At 40.0% G+C, this 20,093-nt stretch overlaps 1 protein-coding gene across 1 annotated transcript in view; it reads right to left on the bottom strand.

Moving 5' to 3' along the window:
- Window positions 1-20,093, bottom strand: part of SUSD4 (sushi domain containing 4) — a 77,798-nt gene that overhangs the window by 12,670 nt on the left and 45,035 nt on the right. The window contains exons 3-5 of the mRNA XM_082048653.1: window positions 19,255-19,467; window positions 11,330-11,509; window positions 7,680-7,868 (exon numbers count right to left, since the gene is read on the bottom strand). Of these exons, the coding sequence (XP_081904779.1) occupies window positions 7,680-7,868; window positions 11,330-11,509; window positions 19,255-19,467 (582 nt within the window). The remainder of the gene's footprint in view (window positions 1-7,679; window positions 7,869-11,329; window positions 11,510-19,254; window positions 19,468-20,093) is intronic.

Raw genomic sequence — 20,093 nt, 5'->3', positions numbered from 1 at the left:
AGCAACACACGATAACCCCAGACCTGTAAAAGGTCGAAGTGCTTAGAAGATGAAGGGAAGTGGAGGAAGGAGAGAGAAAGCTGCTGGGAAGGTGGCTTAGAAAACCAGGCAGATAAAAGCACCTGATAGAGATGTCTGAAGAAGGCAGTGCTCACTGTGAGCGGGGCAGATCAGTGTTTTTATGTTATTTTAATCCCTCTTTCTTTAATAGCCTCTTCATCTTTGCTTATAAACAAGAATCCCTTGAGCCTGTGTGGTGTCACCTATACCAGTCATCAGGGATTGACAGAGAGGAGGAATGCCAAACCCAGCTGGACCTGCTGGCATAGACAAACTCTATTCCAGGGCTTAGCTGAAGGCCGAGGAAATCAAATTGTACCACTTGGGAAGGAAGAGCATGAGACCACATTCTCAAAGGAGTGCTCCTAGGAAAAAAACAATGGGGATGAAAACCAGCAAGTTATGTGAGCACTGTAATACCACAAGCCAGCTCTCAAGACTAGGGAGGTGTCAAAGAGTATCCATTTCTGTTATTTATGTTTAGTTATCACGTGCCTGCCTACACTAATTGGTAAAAATGTCACCCTTTAAATATAATTTTTATCTGTGGAAGTGAACAAACCTACACAACAAGTAGGCTTCCTAATGCATAAGAGACTGTAGCTACATTTCCCTCCATTTCTGGAAGATGTTCCATGATTGTGCTGTGCTGCCACTTTTAATGAATGTGTCCGTAAAGCACAAAGGTACTTAATTTCAAGGTACACAATGCAGTGTGCCTTTCCTTCCCAAGGAACCCCGCCACATACAGTTAAAGATTAATATTATAAAGCAGCCTTCAGGGAGAAATTTTGTCTGCTTTCCCCCACCTAATCATTAGCATATTTAAAGCGCCGTGAATAAAATACCACATGCATCTGGCAGCTAGTGTGGAACTTCAGGGCAGAAATTATGGCTCCATAAAAAACTTGGGATGTCTGGCTGATTCTGGAAATGCTAAGGAGTTTCTGAAAGGTGCACAGGTGATAGAGCAGGTTTAAAACAGTGATTTACTGCCAACAGTTCTGTGCATCAAGCAGAAACAGAAGACATAAAAGAAACAGATTACAAGTTGTTGTTCTGTTGCTTTCTTGAAAAACTAGGAACAGTGGAGAAGGCATCTATTACAATCACAGCCAAGATCAAAGAAGATTTCTGCAATGCAGAAGAGGAGCAGTTACTTAGAAATACAATAGTATTTATCTTCTTCAAACGATGTCTTCAACTTGGAGACTGTTCTCTAAACCTCCATAAAGAGAGCTGTAAAATGTCCACAGCTGTGTATCATTCTGTCTTGAAACGTGGTCTGGTTTTCTTTCCGTTCCACTTTGCAACACGCTTGCTGGAGCTAAGAGATTGTATTAAGCAGTATGTCCACAGAAGAATATGACTTATCTGCCTAGTATTTCATGTCACTGCGCTCTTTCTGAATTCAGTTCTTTTCCATGCCTGTGGGTAAAGGTGTACAGATGAATTTCAGCACAAAAACCCCACATTCCAAGTCACCTATGAGCAGCTCCTTAAAGTGTTCAACTTCCACACTCACAGAGAGTGGCCTGACATGTATAATTTCTGCAGTCTCCGGTGATGAATGAATTAACTGTCTACAGTGTGCAGAAACACATAGAGTTATTGAGTTTTTTTTAAAGAAAACTAACCTTTAAACCTTCTTCATCACACTTGTTTTCTGTGACTCAGTCACCCCTGAGGGTGAAAGACTTTCAGCCAATTTCATCCTTTGGCCATCAGCTTAAAGGTGTCACCACTGTTGAGGTGTTGCCCAAGTAAAGGTGCTTAAAAATATTGCTGGCTGCTGCTGTTTGAGCGTTTATTGCCGGTTGTCATTCCTGAGTTGCAAGAAGTATTGCTGTAGGCAGTGAATATATTCTGAAGCGCCACTCTAGTCACAGCTGTTAAAACCAAGGCCATCAATGTGTCTTATGTTAACATTAACTCAGTTAACTTGGATGACCTCTTTGGCAGTTGAGCAATATTTATTCTCCCTCCTGCCTGCAAGCTGAGTAGGTGTAAACATAGAATAGAATCCTGGTATCTACCTGTCTTAATTTCTTAATACTATAATGTCTCACAACTGGCTTGTATTGCTGCCCTCTGCTCTCTACAGGATTTTCATCTGTTGGAGAACTGCTGCATCAACATTATCTTCCCTGAGGATACGCATCAGTCTGTCACGTTGGAATTTATCTAAAGCCTTCTCAATGTCAACAAAGAAACACAGAGAGAAATCCATTCATACCAACGTACAATATCTCAAGCTTACAATTGCTTACTTTATTCTGAGGCCTGAACATAAACTGATGACAGGCTGACTTGTATCTTTTTTCTCAGTGTATTGGTGTATGTTCCATCAAGAATATAAAATATTTTAAGGGCATGGCTTATCAAATGTGTCAGTCACTGTTTATGACATTAGAAATTGTTATATAAAATGAAGATTTTTGAAGCTTTCCTTCACAGTATCCTGCATGTAGTTGGTTAAAACATTTAAGCTAATTTGTTTTGAAACATTAAGTGCGTATGGCATTTAATGTGTAATATCACCCTCCTGCAGTGCTCTTTCACACTCTTTACTTTCTAAGTTCTATGTCAGAAATATCAGACCCTCCTTATAAGTGTCTATCCTCAGGTTTATGAACAGAATAATTTTAAAGCAGTCCTGTATTGTTGCCTGTCCTTCCAGAATATTTTTTTATTTTTAGCATACTTTGCTGGTTTTAATTCTCATCTGACTAACCCTCTCTTATTCTTCAGAAATTTCCTGGTGCTCTAGGTGGGGTTTACCTTGCACTTCTTCTGGTTTGTTGTGCGATTTTCTTAAACCCTTCCTTCTCCTATATTTCTTTCATAGCTTCTATACAGGATCCCTTCTGTAATCAGCTTAGTGTTACATCTTTTCATGTCCCCCCACAACAAGGTGGTTTTATATACCATAGTTCTGAAATGCCTTCAGTTTTCCTTTATGTTCTTCTTCTCCTCACCAAATCTCACCTTTGACTTCTAGGCCTCATGTTTGTTTCACTTTTATTTTGCATCTACCCACAAAAATTTGAAGTATTATCTATTTAACATTCTTTCAAGCCTAACCTCAGCTAGCGAGTCTGTTGATTCTAGCATGTAGAATGAAGTTTTGATATTGTAATGTATCTGATTTCCTGCAGCACTGGCTTTTGTGGTCAGCTGGGATGATGCTGAAACCAGACATTCCAGATAACAGGATTGTGTCTGTTGCTTGCAAGTTCCATCAACCTGTTTTCCCTTTTACTCTTAAATACAAAGCCAGGAATTCCTAATTATGCTATCCATGAAACTGCTTTATCTTCTAGCATTAGCACAATGATCAAATTCTCCCAGCCTTTCCTCTCTCTGTCTGCTTTCCCCCCATAGTTCTTTATAAGAACTGCTCATTAACATCTTCTTGGAAATGTTCTGAAGGGCATGAAAGATTAAAACGCAGAGCCCAGATGGAAAGGTGTGTAATCATATGCAGATCACGTTCCCAAAGTACTAATGGCAAGACTTTTTTTTTTTTAATTTCTCCAAATCCTGTGGTTTTTATTCACCTTAAAGTATCATATCATAAATAATCTGTAGTTTTTACGTTTTGTTCCACAGAGTTCCATACCAGCATGTTTTCTAGTGTTTGCTCTCCTCCAATGTTTCTGGAAGCCATCTGATTTTCCAACTAATATTTATACCCCATGTAGTAATCTTCAATTTAAGTTCTGTCCCCCCCTATCTTTCGCATATCTGATTTTACAGAAGGCGATCACTACCTCACATTAATTTCTAGAGATGAATTATTAACCCCAAATTGATAAGTTAAAAATCCTATAAATAAGTAAATTAACATTTTCCTTAGATCCTTGAAGTGTCTAACAAGTTTCAGTAGAAATTTAAAAAAATGTTTGCAGTATTATGGAATTCCACTAGAAAAAAAGGATGTTAAAAAACTTCAAGATGTTAACTAAGGAATTAAAGGAGAAGAAAATTTAGTATTAAAATGCGTTATCTTATCCTCTAAATGATTGTAAAATTTTCTAACGCTGGTAAAACAACACAGTTTCTTCTACCTTCATTCTTAGATGCAGCTGAACAATTTCAACTGAAGCTTCCCAAATGATTCAGCTTGAGACAGACGCTCAAAAATTAATCTGAATGTTTTAAATTTGGCAAATGTACAAGCATTTAAGAAGAGGATTTCATACCAGTAAATACTTGGCAGTCTGAGCTAGAGGCATCCTTATTTGCCTGAGCTACAGCAACGTCCCTGAGCAGATGCAAACAGCTGTTTCTGAGAAGCCACTGCAAAGCGCTGCAGTGTTGGCTGCACTTCAGTACCAGGTAACACAATTTTTGTGCACTGCTGTGAATAAAGCAACAGTGATTTTAATTATCAGAAAAATCTTTTTCCCTATCAGCAAAAATTAGTGTCTCACAAGGGCTGGTGGAAGCTCTGTGCTTGGCAATACTGAGAGTAAGACTGGCCTGAGCATTAGAAATCATGCTGTAGGATGGGGGCTGTGTGGTCTCTATTTACATGGAGCTACAAACCCTTCATTCAGAATTTATTTGGCCTAATAAAGAGGGAAAAATTCACGTGATTGACATATAGTATTTATGTCATTACACACACATTTAAGGAACTCTTGCTGTGAAGGCTTCAAGAAGAACATATATCAAAACAAGAAAGCTGTGAGCAGCTTACGGCAGAGTAAAAGCTCTAAAATGATTTGTGATGGCTTCAAAACAACCATTTGCTTTTAATCATTACTGTACTAAAATACTGAGCAGGAAATGTCATTAGAATAAATTTTGAGTTGATCATGGAAATAAATAAATTGAATTAATTTGTTATTTGCAGATTTCCTCTGTGAAAAATACTGCTTGGTGACCTTATACCTCACACGTGAAAGGAATGCTGAAAAATGAGCTTGACATCAGCATGCAAGGTGCAGAATAAAAAATATGCAGGGAAGGAGTTTAGTTCACTAATTGAGAGTAGTGGATTGCAACAGGATTCCTGGAGTCTGGCACTCCTTGCATAAATCACTTGAACAAACGCTTTGAAACGAGGGCATCCCAAGTTGATTCACCCTATCTGGATTTCATTTTGAAGTTCTCTGCATGCCAGCTGAAGCATCCCTACAAAAGAGTTCACAAGGGAGGCTGCCGGGTGACCTGTTAGTGATGCTGCTGCCTCTTCCACCGCAACAGAAGCAGGTAGAGCTCCAAAGTGGAAGAGAACCTGCTCTTGCAAGCGTTATGCTTGTGCTGGTTTGACTGAAAATTGGTTCATTTTCTTCATGCAGTTAGAAACCTTTCTTTTTCATAGCTAGCATGCTCATTATTTGGACTTAGTTTGAGAACAAGCAGATAACACCCCAGCACAGAGTTAATGTTTTTAATTGCTCTGGTCTCAGAGCCAAGGACATTCTGAGCGCTCTGCCCACAGGTGTGAGACAGTGAGGAAGGGGGGCATGGATGGGACAGAGCTTGACTGACATCCAGATTGATCAATAGGAGTATCCTATTAGTATCATGCTAATTATTTAAGGAGAGTTGGGAGCTGGGATCTTCTGGTTTTGCTCTTCTGCTTTCTTGCTTGCTTGCTCTTTTTTTGGGGGAGTTTTTGGTGCGGGACGTTTAGTCCGGCTTTTGCCATTTTGCAGAGGCCTCTGAGCCTTTCTGCATTTTTCCTCTTCTCTCTCTGGGATCAGTAGTTCGGACGAGGTGTGGCTTGCTGGGACTGGCTGCTCAGTTGTGGACAGAGTTCATGAGGAATTGCCTTGAGTATCTTTTATTTCTATTATATATATATATATATTTACTAGTAGTGTATTAGTATTTTGTTATTCTATTAAACTGTGTTTATCTCAACCCAAGTTTCTCCCTTCCCTTTTGATTCTCTCCCCTACTGGGGGGCAGAGAGTGGTGGAGGACAGGGTGAATGAGCAGCTATTGTGGTTATATTGCTAGCTCGGGTTAAACCACGACATCCTCTAGACTTTGGTCTTCTGTAGTTCACTGAACACGTGAACAGATGGGATGCCAACATGAAATCACCACAGAAAGTTTTAACATTTAAAGAGAGCAAGTGATTAAGAAAGTGATTAAAAGGGAGGATGGATCTAAACCAAGACTCAGGAGGCCTCCCAGATGGCCTTGACCCAGCGGCTGACACACACTGACCCCCTCCCATCACAGATCATTGTTGTTCACTGGAGATGATAACTTCTGATGTGTTATTTAAAATGTAGAACTGTCAGGGCAGCAGTTCTGATCTCATGCTTTAAATTATAAAGAAAAAAGAGCCTCTCCATGACTTTACAATACAAGCAATAAACAATGAGCACATGAGTTTTCTTGGGAATTTGATAGGAGCTGGAATGCTCACTTGTGTTAAGAGAGAGTAAGACACAACTTTTCCTGCTTCAGACACTTGAACTTCTGTATTTTAATGCTCTTATCTTCCTAACAGGCGAATTGTCAATTTTATCAAAACAGTTACAGTGTCTGGGTTAAGTCTAACAGGGCCCTTCTGATTTTTTAATATATTTTCCATGCTATGAACAACAACAACAAACCGACCTTCTGAAAATGTCATGCACAGAGCTCATTTGGGATTAATCTGTTATGGTGTGCCAAATATTTTTTAAAAATCCTCTTGTTATGTCATTCCAAAATTGCAAAGGCTTTTTTAAATTTTGGAACTTGAATTATCAGTTAAAAGTAAGGATCATTTTATTACTTCTGTGCAATGTATCACGTTGTTGATGCTGTTGGCAAATTTCTGCACTTCCTGACTGCTTAGCATTTAGCTCAGTGACATAAGCATCACATATGAATTCCTATAATTGCTTTTAGGTAAATTCTACATACAGATAGCTTCCTTACAGGCTTGAAATAGAGCAAAAATGTAGTCCTTTTAGGGGAATGAAATGCAGAAGATTCTGATGCCTTCCTAGGGTGTTTCATTCAAGAAGCAGTATGAAGATGGAGGAAGGCAGTTAACGAGGTTTTGACAGTATATGGAGCAATCCATTTGGTACCTTTGTTTTAAATGTATGGGATGCAAATACAAATGCACTACAATATCCTCCACTGCAGACAGAGTCACAAATTATTCCTTTGGCTTAGTACGATTTACCTCTGTTTCACACTGAATGCTTTTTATGTTCTTAATCAATAAACTAGCTCAGTCATTTTAGTTGCAAATCCTTCCTTAAGGTTAACTACTATAAGAGATAACAAGTATTCAAACGTGCAGCATCGTGTAGCACTCTGACCATCTGCGCACAAATGTGAATGCCATAACTTCCTCAGTATCTCAATTAGAAAAGCTGCAAAGAATTTACATTTTGAGGGCAAAGAAATCAATGTTAAGAGCTTCCCCTCTTGCATGTCGGACACCGAGAGAGCAAACATGAGTTAGAGAACACCAGAAGCTAATGGTACAGTGAGCTGCGCTAGGTTGCACACAACAAAACCCAGATACAGTCTGCATGGCCTGCAGAAACATTATATATATAGCATAACTGTATTTATAGCCCTGAGTTAAAATCATACAGAGCATGCTGATTTTTCAAAATGGAAAGAAAAACAAACAATAACACATTTACCTTCCACATCAAGGCACCTAGGTGGGCTATCTGACCAGATAAGGTTATACATGCACTCAAGGAACTCTGCCCCTTCTAGTTTATATCCAGGAAAGCACTGATAATACACCACTGTTCCTACGGGGAAGGAGGACTCGAACTCAGATACGTTAATGTAACTATGAGGAAGAACCAATGGCCTCAGGCAACCTGCAAATTAAGAAAAGGGAGGTATCTTTTATTATAAGGTGCTTGTCTCAGACATCTTAACACATCTTTGTTATAATTCCTAAATCGAGGAGTGCAATACTTTTCATCTTTTCTACTATGAATGGTATGCTCGCATGAGCTCCCTCAGATACATGTCTCATTATCCTGTTACAAACACTTTTGTTGTTTAGCCAACACACTTTGCTAGCGTGGAATTCACTCTCAGCATTTTGTTTCACAAACAGTCACTGCTTTAGCAGATGGCAATTTCTTTTTGAGGTAGAATCTTTAATAAGTAAAGATTGTCATTTATATAAACCATGAGTTACATTCCTCCTCTTAAAATTGACAGGCATGCAAAACAACTTTAATATTAAAACTGCTCCTGTGACAACTGTAAAAGATTTGAAGACAGAATTAATGATTTTGAAATTCCAGTTCAAGAAAGTCAAAAGGGACATGACTTCCTATGAGCAGTCCCATGATAAACACTGAACGAGGTCCCAGATTAGGTTATGAAAAAGTTAAGGTACCCGTTATCACCAGAAATTGTAAATGTAGTCAGAGACTACATTCTACTTCTGGAATTACTTCTGAGGGATTTGTACCATGGATGGCACTGAGCGGTGACAGTTAAATGGTCACCAACCCTATGTGGTGCAAGCAAGAGCAGTGAATTAAATAGATGCCATGATTTCATAACATGTCATTCACATATATTCCAAGTCTGTTTTGAGCTGGTATTTAGATAAGAGTTTGTACTAGAGAAAAAAAAAATCCTCATGGTCTTAGAAATGACCCTCTGGGTAATACTTAATACTGTTGATTTTTTAATTTGCAGCAGTGTGAAGGAAAGATGATTAGTAATCAGGGAATGAAAAACAATATTATAAAGCTATGAGACTAATAGGATCTGCGTTATGGCAATCCATAAATAGGTCTCTTGTTATTACTAGGAATTTGTGAAGGATGTTCACAGGACTCTCCTAATTTTAAGCCTGAGGGGGAAACTAAAATCAGTCTGAGAACTTATTTTAAGATCCCAGCATCTAAAAGAAACAGTCTTGGCAGCACTTCAACTGGTTATTTCCTTGCAATGGTCTTTTGAGGGAGAGGGACGAAAGCAAAGAAAACGACAGAAAAAGCTTGAAAGGTTTTTATAGCACATGGTGCCACCAGCGCAATGGTTTTGATAGCTGTTTTACTAGCTGCTCAAATAAAGCTTCAAGCATCCTATCTACAGGCTAGTGCTGGTAGCCCTGATCAAGTATGCCCCACACATAACACACCAGCTCCTGCAAACAGAGCAGCCCGCTGAGCAGGACGATATAAACAGCTTCCAGTGGGACAGAAAGAGAGAGCGCAGGCTGCCAAAGCAAGGCTGAGCTTACTCTCCTCTGAACTGTATCAGGGAAAATTTCATCCTGCTGGCTCAGAATTTTAATGCTCATGGAGAGCAGGACAGAGCTGTAGCTGAATTCGCATGAGAGCCAAGTGTTTGTGAAAATCCCCAGGCTTCCAAACACCTCGAGCTGCTTGAAAACTTCATTTTGACAGTTTTTGGTCAAGTCATAAATATTATTTCAGATCAGTAATTATCATTATTATCTCGTGGCAAAAATAGTTTGAGGTTGGGTTCTTATACACTGAACAACCCTTTCCTACTGCTCTGACAGAAAAAAAGACATCTTAGTGTCATGAGACTCCCCTGCCTGTTGTAATCAAAGGGCCACAGAAATGTAATTGACAGCCTGCCTAGTGCAAGTAGACAAGTGCCTTTGATATTATTAATGCTTGACGTAGCAAAAAGAAAAATCTGGAGTCCATTTTGGAACAGGTTTACAGAATTTGGCAAAATATGGCATATACTTGAATCTGAATTGCCTGTTCTCTACCTGTTTGGTAGTTACAGCACTTTGCTCTTGTGCAATTGATTTAACAACTTTTATTAGCACTGCTTCTATTTTTAAAAGCAGTTAATGTTGACTATTGAGTAGCAAATTCACTGTGATTCACAGTATAAATACAGCAACAGAAGAAAACAACAAGCCAAAGGGCACTTGGGGTACTTTTACTTACATAGTTAATACTCACTTCCACAAAATTTCCAACTGTATTTGTGGCAATACAGTACCTACAAATTAATCTTATGAGCATTCATCTCACCTAACTGCAAGAATCTTAATTTACCTTAACTAGATGTGAGGTACACCCACTCCCAAAAATGGGCTGTGTACTTCATATTGCCACACCCTATGGCATTGCTGATCAGATACTCTGATGGCATTGCTGATCAGATGCCCACTTCTTAATGAGCTTGTGAATCCTGTAATATGCCTAAATTTCTACATGCCTGTACCATTGGCTATGACAAGACCTTTGAGACACAGTTTGACATGCTCCAAACTGAGGGTGCCAGCTGCGGAGATCCATACAAATGAAGCTCCTGTAACTTTGGACTCTGGTGCCCATCAATCTCATTGCTTCATAGCAGAAACACCAGTCCATGACTTTTGTGTCTTGCCCTGCCACTGTCATTCCTGAGGTGTACCAGCCCCCCTGCCTGCTCCGACTCTGTAAATTGATGTGATGGTGTAGGTGCCTACGGAGAACCGTCAGCTTTAGGAGGCAGCAGATGGGTTTGAGGAAATTTAATCATAACTCAGTCCTCTCCTCAGCACAGATAGTTAAAATCTCTCAATGCTGTTCAGCTGGTCAGGATTGTTACCAAAAGGTCAACTGATTAAAACCAAGTCAATAGTACCAACCCATGAGTGTTATAAAGGTAACAGCAGCACAGGGTTACTGAATTTCCATTCACTAAGGCTGGCTTACCCCCAGCCACCGCAGCCTAAGCGAAGCGGGGATCTCATGCTACAAATACTACTAGTGCTATGGCTAATGGATTTTCTGGCCAAAAATCATTCCTGTGCACACTCTGAATTTTCGGTCAACATCTATGGGTTTAATTGACAACTCTGCTGAAAACTCCAGTAGAAGAACAGGTTTCACCTTCTCTCCTCTACCCCTGCCCACTGCACAAGGCAAAAAAAGGTAGAATTGCAGTCAGAAGCTCAAATTTTTCCAGAAATTAATTGGTGCAAAAATGTCAGTTGCCCATCAGATCTTTTGCTGAACTTTTGGCCAATTTAACCCTGATTTTTTAAAAAATGCACTGTATCTGTGTCAGATTTTAGACTAGCAAACAAAAAGCAATATTTAAAGTAGTATTTTAAGTATTGATATGTTCAGAAAGTGGCATCTTCTTTCCTTCAGTGAGCAACGGGGAAGAGAAATAAAAATCTTAGCAGCAGCAGCAGCAGCAGTAGCAGCAGCACTATTCAAATACAGTACAGTGAAGCTTATCAAATCAGTGACATCCTTACAACTGTAGAGAAAAATATTGGCAAACTATCACAAGGTGCATGAGCTTTAAAACAGGATGTGCTGGTGTACTAAACCTTGACAAATGGGCAGATTATCCCATGTTCCATCGTCTTGACATATTGAAACCATGTTGTCTAAGTCAGGGTAACGGATCTGGAATCCTTCATGACAGCTGATTATTAACTTATCGCCAGTCCTGTATGTCTTGTTATGAATCTCTGCATCTTCAACATGTGGAACAAGGCAATCTGTGACTTCATGAAAAAAAAAATAGGAACTTCATTAAAAAATCATGACTAGCTACTCAATAATCAAGCTCTTAAGCAAAAGTTATCAGTTAAAGTAAGTGGTCTGCCCTAACTGCTTGGAAAATACATGCATTTCAGCAAACATGTCCTTTCCCTAGTTACAAAGTCTATAGCACTGTAGTAGAAGCTGACATGCTGCAACAATGGATCATTCCCCCAGACTTTTTAAACAAACAAAATGAAGAGCATTTAGGAAGACTTTTACATTTTGCCCTTCCATTCAGCATGTGTGCAAATTACACCGCAAAGTCTGACTATTCTGAAGTCCCAAGCGAAGGCAGATTCTTTGACAGCACTGAGGACAGGACAAAAGAAAAGATAAAATACAGACATGGCATGAGGTACACAGATAAACTGCTGTTTTGGCAGAGAGACAGATGAAAACCTGGTACATTTACAAGGGTTTATCCAGCTCCATTCCACAGAGTTCATTATGAGAATGTCTTCACTTTAATCTCATTGATTCTGTTTTAAATCAGATAACTTTATGTGCCTGAATTCATATGCCTTCAGAAGCCATGATTTTTTAGGCTCTGAGCAGCATCTCAAGTGCTTATAGAAGACTCTCTGCAAGGGAAATGAGTGCAAACTTCTAGTGATGTACAGGAAGGTACCTGCCTGAGATACATGTATCCGACAGTCTTGTATTTCACTATATATAGCAGTGCCAAAGACAACAAAGTATAAAATAAAACCCAGAAGACTAAAAAAACGAAAGATGTTGTGGGAAGTGGAAGGAAAGGGTGAGGCAGGGTAAAAAACCGTCTGCTAATGCTGAATAATGAAGAGAAAGGCCAAGAGGATATAAAGGGATAGTCCAGGTGACTCAGAGTTCATTGTCCTCATACACGCAAAGTGAGAATAAACAGAGAGAGAAAAAGACTAAATATAAGGCAAATATAATCAAAATTATATGTTTGTCTGCCAGCGAGCAATCCATGAGAGAGATAGCGATAGAAATTTCCAGGCATCAAAACCCACAAAGTGTTTCAAACAAAAGCAAGACAGTAAAAATATTAGCCTGTTTTATGCTGGCTTTTTTTTTTTTCCCAAGACTTGTGGTAATAAGACACAATTATCTTCATTTAGGAATGCAATATTTATTAAAAAAAGCTTCAGAAGTCCTTTGAGACTTGCATGAAAGAGAAAGATTCTGGCATTTTCATCGGTAATTCTCACTAAAGATGAAGAGGTAACTCTAAATTTGTATTTAGCAATTAATTGTGAGCATCCACAAAGCAAAGCGACAACAACAGTTTGCTTGTTTGCTTCAAAGCGCAAATAGAAGCAAGATAAACTGTCATTTAGCACAGCACACGCAAACTACTAAGAGAAAATGTATTTCATAATGTATTTATTTATCTAGGCAAACTAGGGGAGCAATTATTCTGAGAGTCCATCACTACATTTCACTAATATGAAGTGGAAGAGTGTGCTCCCCCAGCTAAAACAAATTTTACTTTGTACCTTCCTGTTACGGGGATGTTTTCTAAAGTACATGGTACTTAGTTAACTTTTTTATGGGGCCTGGACATATTATTAGTCAAAAATGCCCCAGTTTCACTTGTTACTGTGAGGTCCCTGGCTGCTGCTGTGAGTACCTCCTGATGCCTGTCCCAGGAAGGGCTGGCAGTCTGCCAGGCTGTCTGAGAACCTGCACCAAGAACTTTTATTAGAGTTTATTCATTTATAAATGCCCAAGTCTGGGACGATGCATACATAACAGAAGGATATAAAATGCACTGTGATGAGGTTGCAGCCATCACCTTTGAAGACTAGACAATTTTCTCTCTTTGGCAAGTGAATAATAGAATCATGGAATCAAGGAACAGTTTGGGTTGGAAGGGACCTTCAAAGCTCATCCAGTCCAACCCCCTGCAATGAGCAGGGACATCTTCAGACAGATCAGGTTGCTCAGAGCCCCGTCCAGCCTGGCCTGGAATGTCTCCAGGGAAGGGGCATCTACCACCTCTCTGGGCAACCTGGGCCAGTGTTTCACCACCCCCATTGTAAAAAATCTCTTCCTCATGTCTAGCCTGAATCTCCCCTCCTTTAGTTTAAAATCATCATCCCTTGACCTATCACAACAGGCCCTGCTAAAAAGTCTGTCCCCATCTTTCTTGTAGGTCCCTTTTAAGGACTGGAAGTAATGAATCCAACACTTCTAGAAGACAAGTCCTAACAGCCCTTCTAAGCACTTGAATGCCAGGGATGGAAGGAGTGTATTTTTTTCATGTGCAACCTGGAAAAGATCACCCAAACTCTCACCAAATATATTCTTGTCTGCAGGCCCCTTTTCCGTATCAGCAGAGAGTGCTGACGCTAAGCCCTCAATGCTGTCATGAAGAGGCTGCCCTGGGCACCCCCAAGGATGGGCTGAGAGAGGTGGGGGACCCTGCTCTGTTGCCACACAGGAGGAGGTCAGAGATGGATGTCAGAAGATATCAGTGAACAGCTCACTCTCTTGGCATAACAACTTTCTGTTGCTATACAAACAAAAGAGGTGTGTATACACAGACTGCAGTAAAATATGAGAGTTCACTTTCAAAGTGGGGGAAATGGATTCAGTAACAATGCCCTATTACAGCGACTTCATCCCCATTATTCCAAGTAACAGCCATAGATCGAATCACTTTAATCGGCTACATGTTGGCAGGGAACAGCGATAAGTTGCTGACTGTACCATCCTTTGCCTGCGATATCCTGGCTGAGGTTGATAACAGGTCTGTCACAAGCCCTGGCTAAACATGGGACCAGTGGGCCACGGTATTACAGCTATTTTTCCTCATGCCTTGTAAGCAAATGCGTTCCTGCTGGCTGAATTTGTATTGTTTAGGAATTAGCCAGGCATAAATTGAAGTAGCCACCTCTCCTTTAATAACTGGATTAGGTGACACAAATTCTGCTTGGAAAAGCTGAGAATAAGTGACTGAATTTTAAAATATCCTGTCCTAGAAAATAAACTGCTTTATTCCAAGGACTTTTCAGCAAATCCATGGAAGCTGCTAAACCATTCAAGGGAATACACGGTCTTTAACCAGCATCGAACAGCAATGGCTATGACTTATGCTCCTCTCTGGCAGTTTTACACAAGCTGCTTGTATCTACTGTGTGAATATTAAAGTGGGTCAGCCAAAAGAATGCCCAAGTTAGGAACACATATCTTATCTTGCAGGGGCACAAAGAGGTGGGTGCAGCCAGGTGCAAAGGCTCATCTTCACCTAACAGAACCACAGAATGTTAGGGATTGGAAGGGACCTCAAAAGATCTAGTCCAATCCCCCAACCTGCTTTCAAGTAGATGCAGCTTTGTACCTTAGGAGCTCATTGCTTTAGCAAAGCATGTCCCCCTCCATCACAGGAAGATATTTTTTTTGGTCTGAAGAGTAAAATTTGTTAAATACTATAGTCATAATGCTTTAGTTTATGCATACGTAAACCGTGCATCATCTCTTAGAACTGTTTTTTCCAGCCCATGGGGAAGGAGGACCATCCTCCCTCCTCAGAAGAGCAGCTGCACCATAAAGGTAATTCAGAAGAAAGGCACGGCCTGGACACTACAGAGATAGCCACAGCATCCATGGGTACCAGCTGGCTTGGCATGCCTTCTGTCTATGCAGCTGAACTCTTACTCTCCAAAAATTGTCCCTGGTCCATGCTAATCCATAGGGTGCTTGCAGGAATTGCTTGGGGAGCACTGCTTTACCTTGGTCAATACCATGTCAGGGACCTTTCTAACACCACAACAGTATGTGCAGTTGCACAGCCATGCCCTGGCCCATGCTCTGGCACTGTTTTGTTTACTAATCTACACGTAAACTCAAATGCAGAAGTCCAGTGCTCCTATGTGTCTCACTGTGGAGCGGTCTCTGAATTAGCCTTGACCACATCTAGCCACAACACTGACAGGCTGAAACGGAGAGGAACAGGGAGGAAGGATGAGAGGAATATCATAAAGAATGGGTTGGATGCTGAGACAACTCATCTGCACTCTGTCCTTTTAAAAGCAAACATTTAAGATCAATATTGTCTTTTTTGGTTTAGTTTGGTTTTGTTTTGTATTTTAGTAGTGTTAAATCCATAGTACTGTCTTAGTACAGTAGTTCTGTGGATGGTAAACATAGTATTTCAGTGCATACTAAATAACACCTTCTCTTTATTGTCTTTGCTTGTATTACAAGAGGGCACAGAGGCTTCGCCTGAGATCTGTGGCCATTGTGCTAAGCACAGGTTACAACCATTGTATAGTGCTTGCAACTAGGCTTAAGAATCAGCAAACACTGGGCAAGACAGACAAGAGATGGAGAAAAAAATATTTCAGTTGACTCACAGATCCAGGGACAAAGACAAAGAGAAATGAGAGCTAAATGTCATACAGGAAAACTGTGGCCAAACAATGCTCTAGTCCACTACTTTTACGGCAGGTTTATCATCCCTGTCAGTGGGAGGATGAGGCACTGAGGACATCTCACAGGCATCTGCTTGCAGAAGCACTGGGAGAGAAGGGGACAGCTCTTTGCTTGGTTGCCAGCCTCACGTAGACTGTAAATTTAGATTAAACCTCATAGGGAAGAGGTCACATTTGTTCCAAGTAGGGCAACAGTCTCAGCAGCCACATTATCACAGTGGGGGAAGATTAAAGTTTGAACAACATGACATATTGTTCTTAAACACTAAATACAAAATTCCTACCTTAGAGCTTTGGTATTTATGTGCACAACCTTATTAGAATTGATGGAAGTGACAGTCACAACATGCAGTAGATCAACAGGAGAACATAACTCTAAGCACACAGATTTTTGACAGGGCATTTATTGGGCACCCAGTCATGCAACTTCATTCTCATACTGACACATAACATCTCCCGGCTCTTAATGAGAAATGACAGACCTATAAAATCAAATAGATTGGATGAAGAGCTCCAGGCAAATGTATTAGTTTTAAAATCAATTACATTCTGAAACAGGTTGCTTTGCTTCCTTTAGTTAATAGCATTTGTTTGTGATTAGAGATTGTTCTAGTAAACACATAATTACAACTAAATATGCATAAGATATAGACATGAAATTATATGTAACCATCCTTAGTTGAATCCAAACTTCTGAGATTAACTTAAAATGAACTACAGTATCAGCTGGCAATATCTGACATCTGCATATACTGTGATGAGAGGTATGTATAGCACACCACAGCACACATGGCAATCAGCCCCTGCTTTAAATGAGTAACTGCAATATAGAGTTTATTTCGCCTTCTGATAGCTAATGATGAATGTCAAAACATTAACTTCTTACTTCTCCAGTAGTAGTTGCTAAAAATTTCAGATTTCTTTTTATACATCATTACAGAATTTCTGCAATTAAGACTTTTATGTATGTTATTAGTCAGCTGAGAGTTACAAACTCTGTTATAATTCCTCTTTAACTGCTCTCCAGATGTGCCACCTCCCTGCTGTGCCCATCTCTCATCATTCTTCTCCCAGTACACAAAATGATCATTCTAAAAAGCACTTAAGCAAATGCTTCAGTCTCATGGATTGCCACTGAACCTTTGCTTAGTATTTGTTCTGAATCAATGCTTATATTGTGCTTTGGAAAGAAGAATTAATTCCATCTTCTATTTTTTTTTCCCATTGCTAAACCCTAGGATTGTTTTAATAATACCTGAGGTATTATTCTACTGTTAATCAGGAAAGTAATTAAGCACTTGCTTCACTAAATCCTAAATCAGGTTTCTGCTCTTCAGTCCAAATAATTTTGAGCACAGAACTTTAACAAGACTAATCACATAATTACAGTTATGCTCAAGCTTAAGTGCTTTGCTTGATCAGAGCATTGGCTTGCAATCTTTTTTAAGTGTTCTGTGCTGTAAAGTAATGATTATCTCTTAAGCAACTGTTGTCACATCATCCATCACATCCTCATCTTCCAATTTCTTCCTTTTTTGAAAACACCTGGCTTGAGCGTTGATCACACTGACATCAGTGGCAGTTCTGCTGTTGATGGCACTGTGATCAGAAACTCCCTCCATAGACGTCCACTGGACTGGGTGGTCTGGGAAGAGGTTTGAATATTCAATAAAACATGCTAATGCTTAATGTAACAACTGCAGTGGATGACAGAGGTACTATTTCAAAGATGTGCATCAACATTCCTAGAAGCTACCTGCAATGGTAGATTTTTCCAAGCATTACAGCTTTTTCTAGTAGTCTGAATACCCAGTTTACACATATTCTGCTGTCACTCTACATGTATTTTTTCTTCAGTTGCCATGAGGTGAGAGACAAGGGCATTTATGAAAGGTGGCTGTAATGGGAATGGGCATGAATTTCATACATACATTATTTTCAAAGGCACCAGGTTGTTTCTTTGGCATTGCCCCATGCCACCATTATGACCAGATGCTATTGGCCTCAACTGCCTTTACGTTCTGCACATCAGGTGTCGTCTCAGTGCTGTCTCAGCTGTCTCAGCCTGAGACAGCTCCAATCTCTCATGCACCCCTTTCACATAGACCATTGTTTAGAGTTGTGTCCTTCACGTGTACCTCCTAAGCATGGTCCTCCCAGGCCCTGCTTGCTCCTGTTGTGGCACATCCCTTTGTGCAGCCCTGTCCTGGCACAGGAATCTGATACCCACCCACCCATCAGCATGAACAAGTACTTGCAGCTTTTATACACGCTGAGTGATGCATGATCCTATGCAGGAAATGTGGTCATTAGACACACAATTCTTCATCTACTTTTGAATGAAGTTCATATATTTATCTGACTTTAAATGACAGAAGGCATCCTGAAACAGATTTTATCTTACTCCACCTTGAAGACAATGAGGTCATGGCTAACAACTTCAGTAGAGAAACCACAACACTAAAATGTATGCAGTTGATTTAACTAACACTTTTCATGTCTGTTGATTTTAATAGCTCTGTTGACAAAAAATAAATCAACAAAAATAACAAGTTATATCTATAATATACTTGGTGAAATAAATTGTTTGTGCTGCTATGTGCTATTCTGGCCAAAATTTACACTTATGACACTCAAATTAATCCTGTCTCTGTCTAACTCCTACAAGAAGAAAGTAATTTAACGTCCCAATTATTTAAAACCAAATATAATTTCAAAAATGCAATATGATAAAAATAAATTGGTTTATGTTATAATAGTTGAATTATCTCAAAGTAAACTTCTACTGTGACCTTAAACTTCTGCAGTCCATGTGTGTTTGATTTTACTACTTGAATCATGCACACATCATAAAATGTAATTGTTTAAAACTCCTGATTAGCAGGAACAATAACACTGGAAATTCATTATATTTTCCTAGTAAAATATTGCATAAAGGATTATTAAGTGGGTAGCTTTAATAGTTACAAACAGTTTACTTATACTGGAGGATGTTTTCTCTCTCTGCATCCATTTGTAACTAGCTAAAAGGAAAAATGTATTATTTTTTCTTCAGATTTATATCCCTTTCAACATGCATGCACCCACATAACCTCTCACGGTATAAATTTAACTGACAAATGGGGATCATGGATGGGATGGATGGGAAACTAAATTATGTATCAGATAAGACATAGCAAAATGGACTCCAGTCTTTTGTGTTTTGTCCTGAGACACACGGACATGGTACATGGACAAGTGAGAAGAACTGACACTGGTGAAATGCTTTAAGAAAACTGCCTTACCTTCTTGTAGGCACACAGGTTTATCACTGGGTTTCCAGCTCAGGGAGCCATTAAAGTGTCTCACACAAAGTTTTTTTGAAGTACCATTAAGCCTGTATCCTTCTTGGCAATGGAACCGGACTACCACGCTTTCAAAGAAAACACCTGCGCTGGGTGTCTTGTATCCATGTTCAGGAGCTCCAGGATCAGCACAAGTATGTAGGTCATCAAACCCTGTGTCAGGCAAAGAAACAATCAAACTGTGTTCACTTACTCCACATGCAGCTGTAGTTGCGCTTTTTCTACGTTTTTCCATTTGATGTTTACTCTGCATGGAGGGCTCCTATCTTCCATTAATGATTGATAGCAAGCCAGGGGAGGTTTAGGTTGGGCATTAGGAAAAGGTTCTTCACCCAGAGGGTGGTGGACACTGGAACAGGCTCCCCAGGGAGGTGTCACGGCCCCAAGCCTGACAGTGTTCAAGAAGAGACTGGACAACACCCTCCGACACATGGTGTGACCTGTGGGGTTGTCACATGCAGGGACAGGAGTTGGACTCGATGTTCCTCGTGGGACCCTTCCAACTGAGGACATTCTATGATTCTATGATACTTGGTAATGGGTACTCCTGACTCAGGAGAGGAGCAACCTCCAGCTACAGCAGAAATACTCAGGTGACAGAAGCATTCCTGTTGTGTTGTGCAGCTACTGAGGAAGCAAAATCAACCACACTCCTCAGCAGCTGACCTGGAAAAAAATCAAAGCACTTGACCCAGCCTACCAGTGGGGATTCCACAGTAATGTGTCTGTAATTACTCTTGGGGACTATGGGATTTTGGAGGTCTAGTACAGTCACTGGA

Source organism: Streptopelia decaocto (assembly GCF_964273445.1).
Source record: "Streptopelia decaocto genome assembly, chromosome: 3".
In the NCBI taxonomy this organism is placed as follows: Eukaryota; Metazoa; Chordata; class Aves; order Columbiformes; family Columbidae; genus Streptopelia; species Streptopelia decaocto.
Note: the sequence above shows the minus strand (reverse complement) of the source record. Positions and strands in the feature narration are given on the sequence as shown.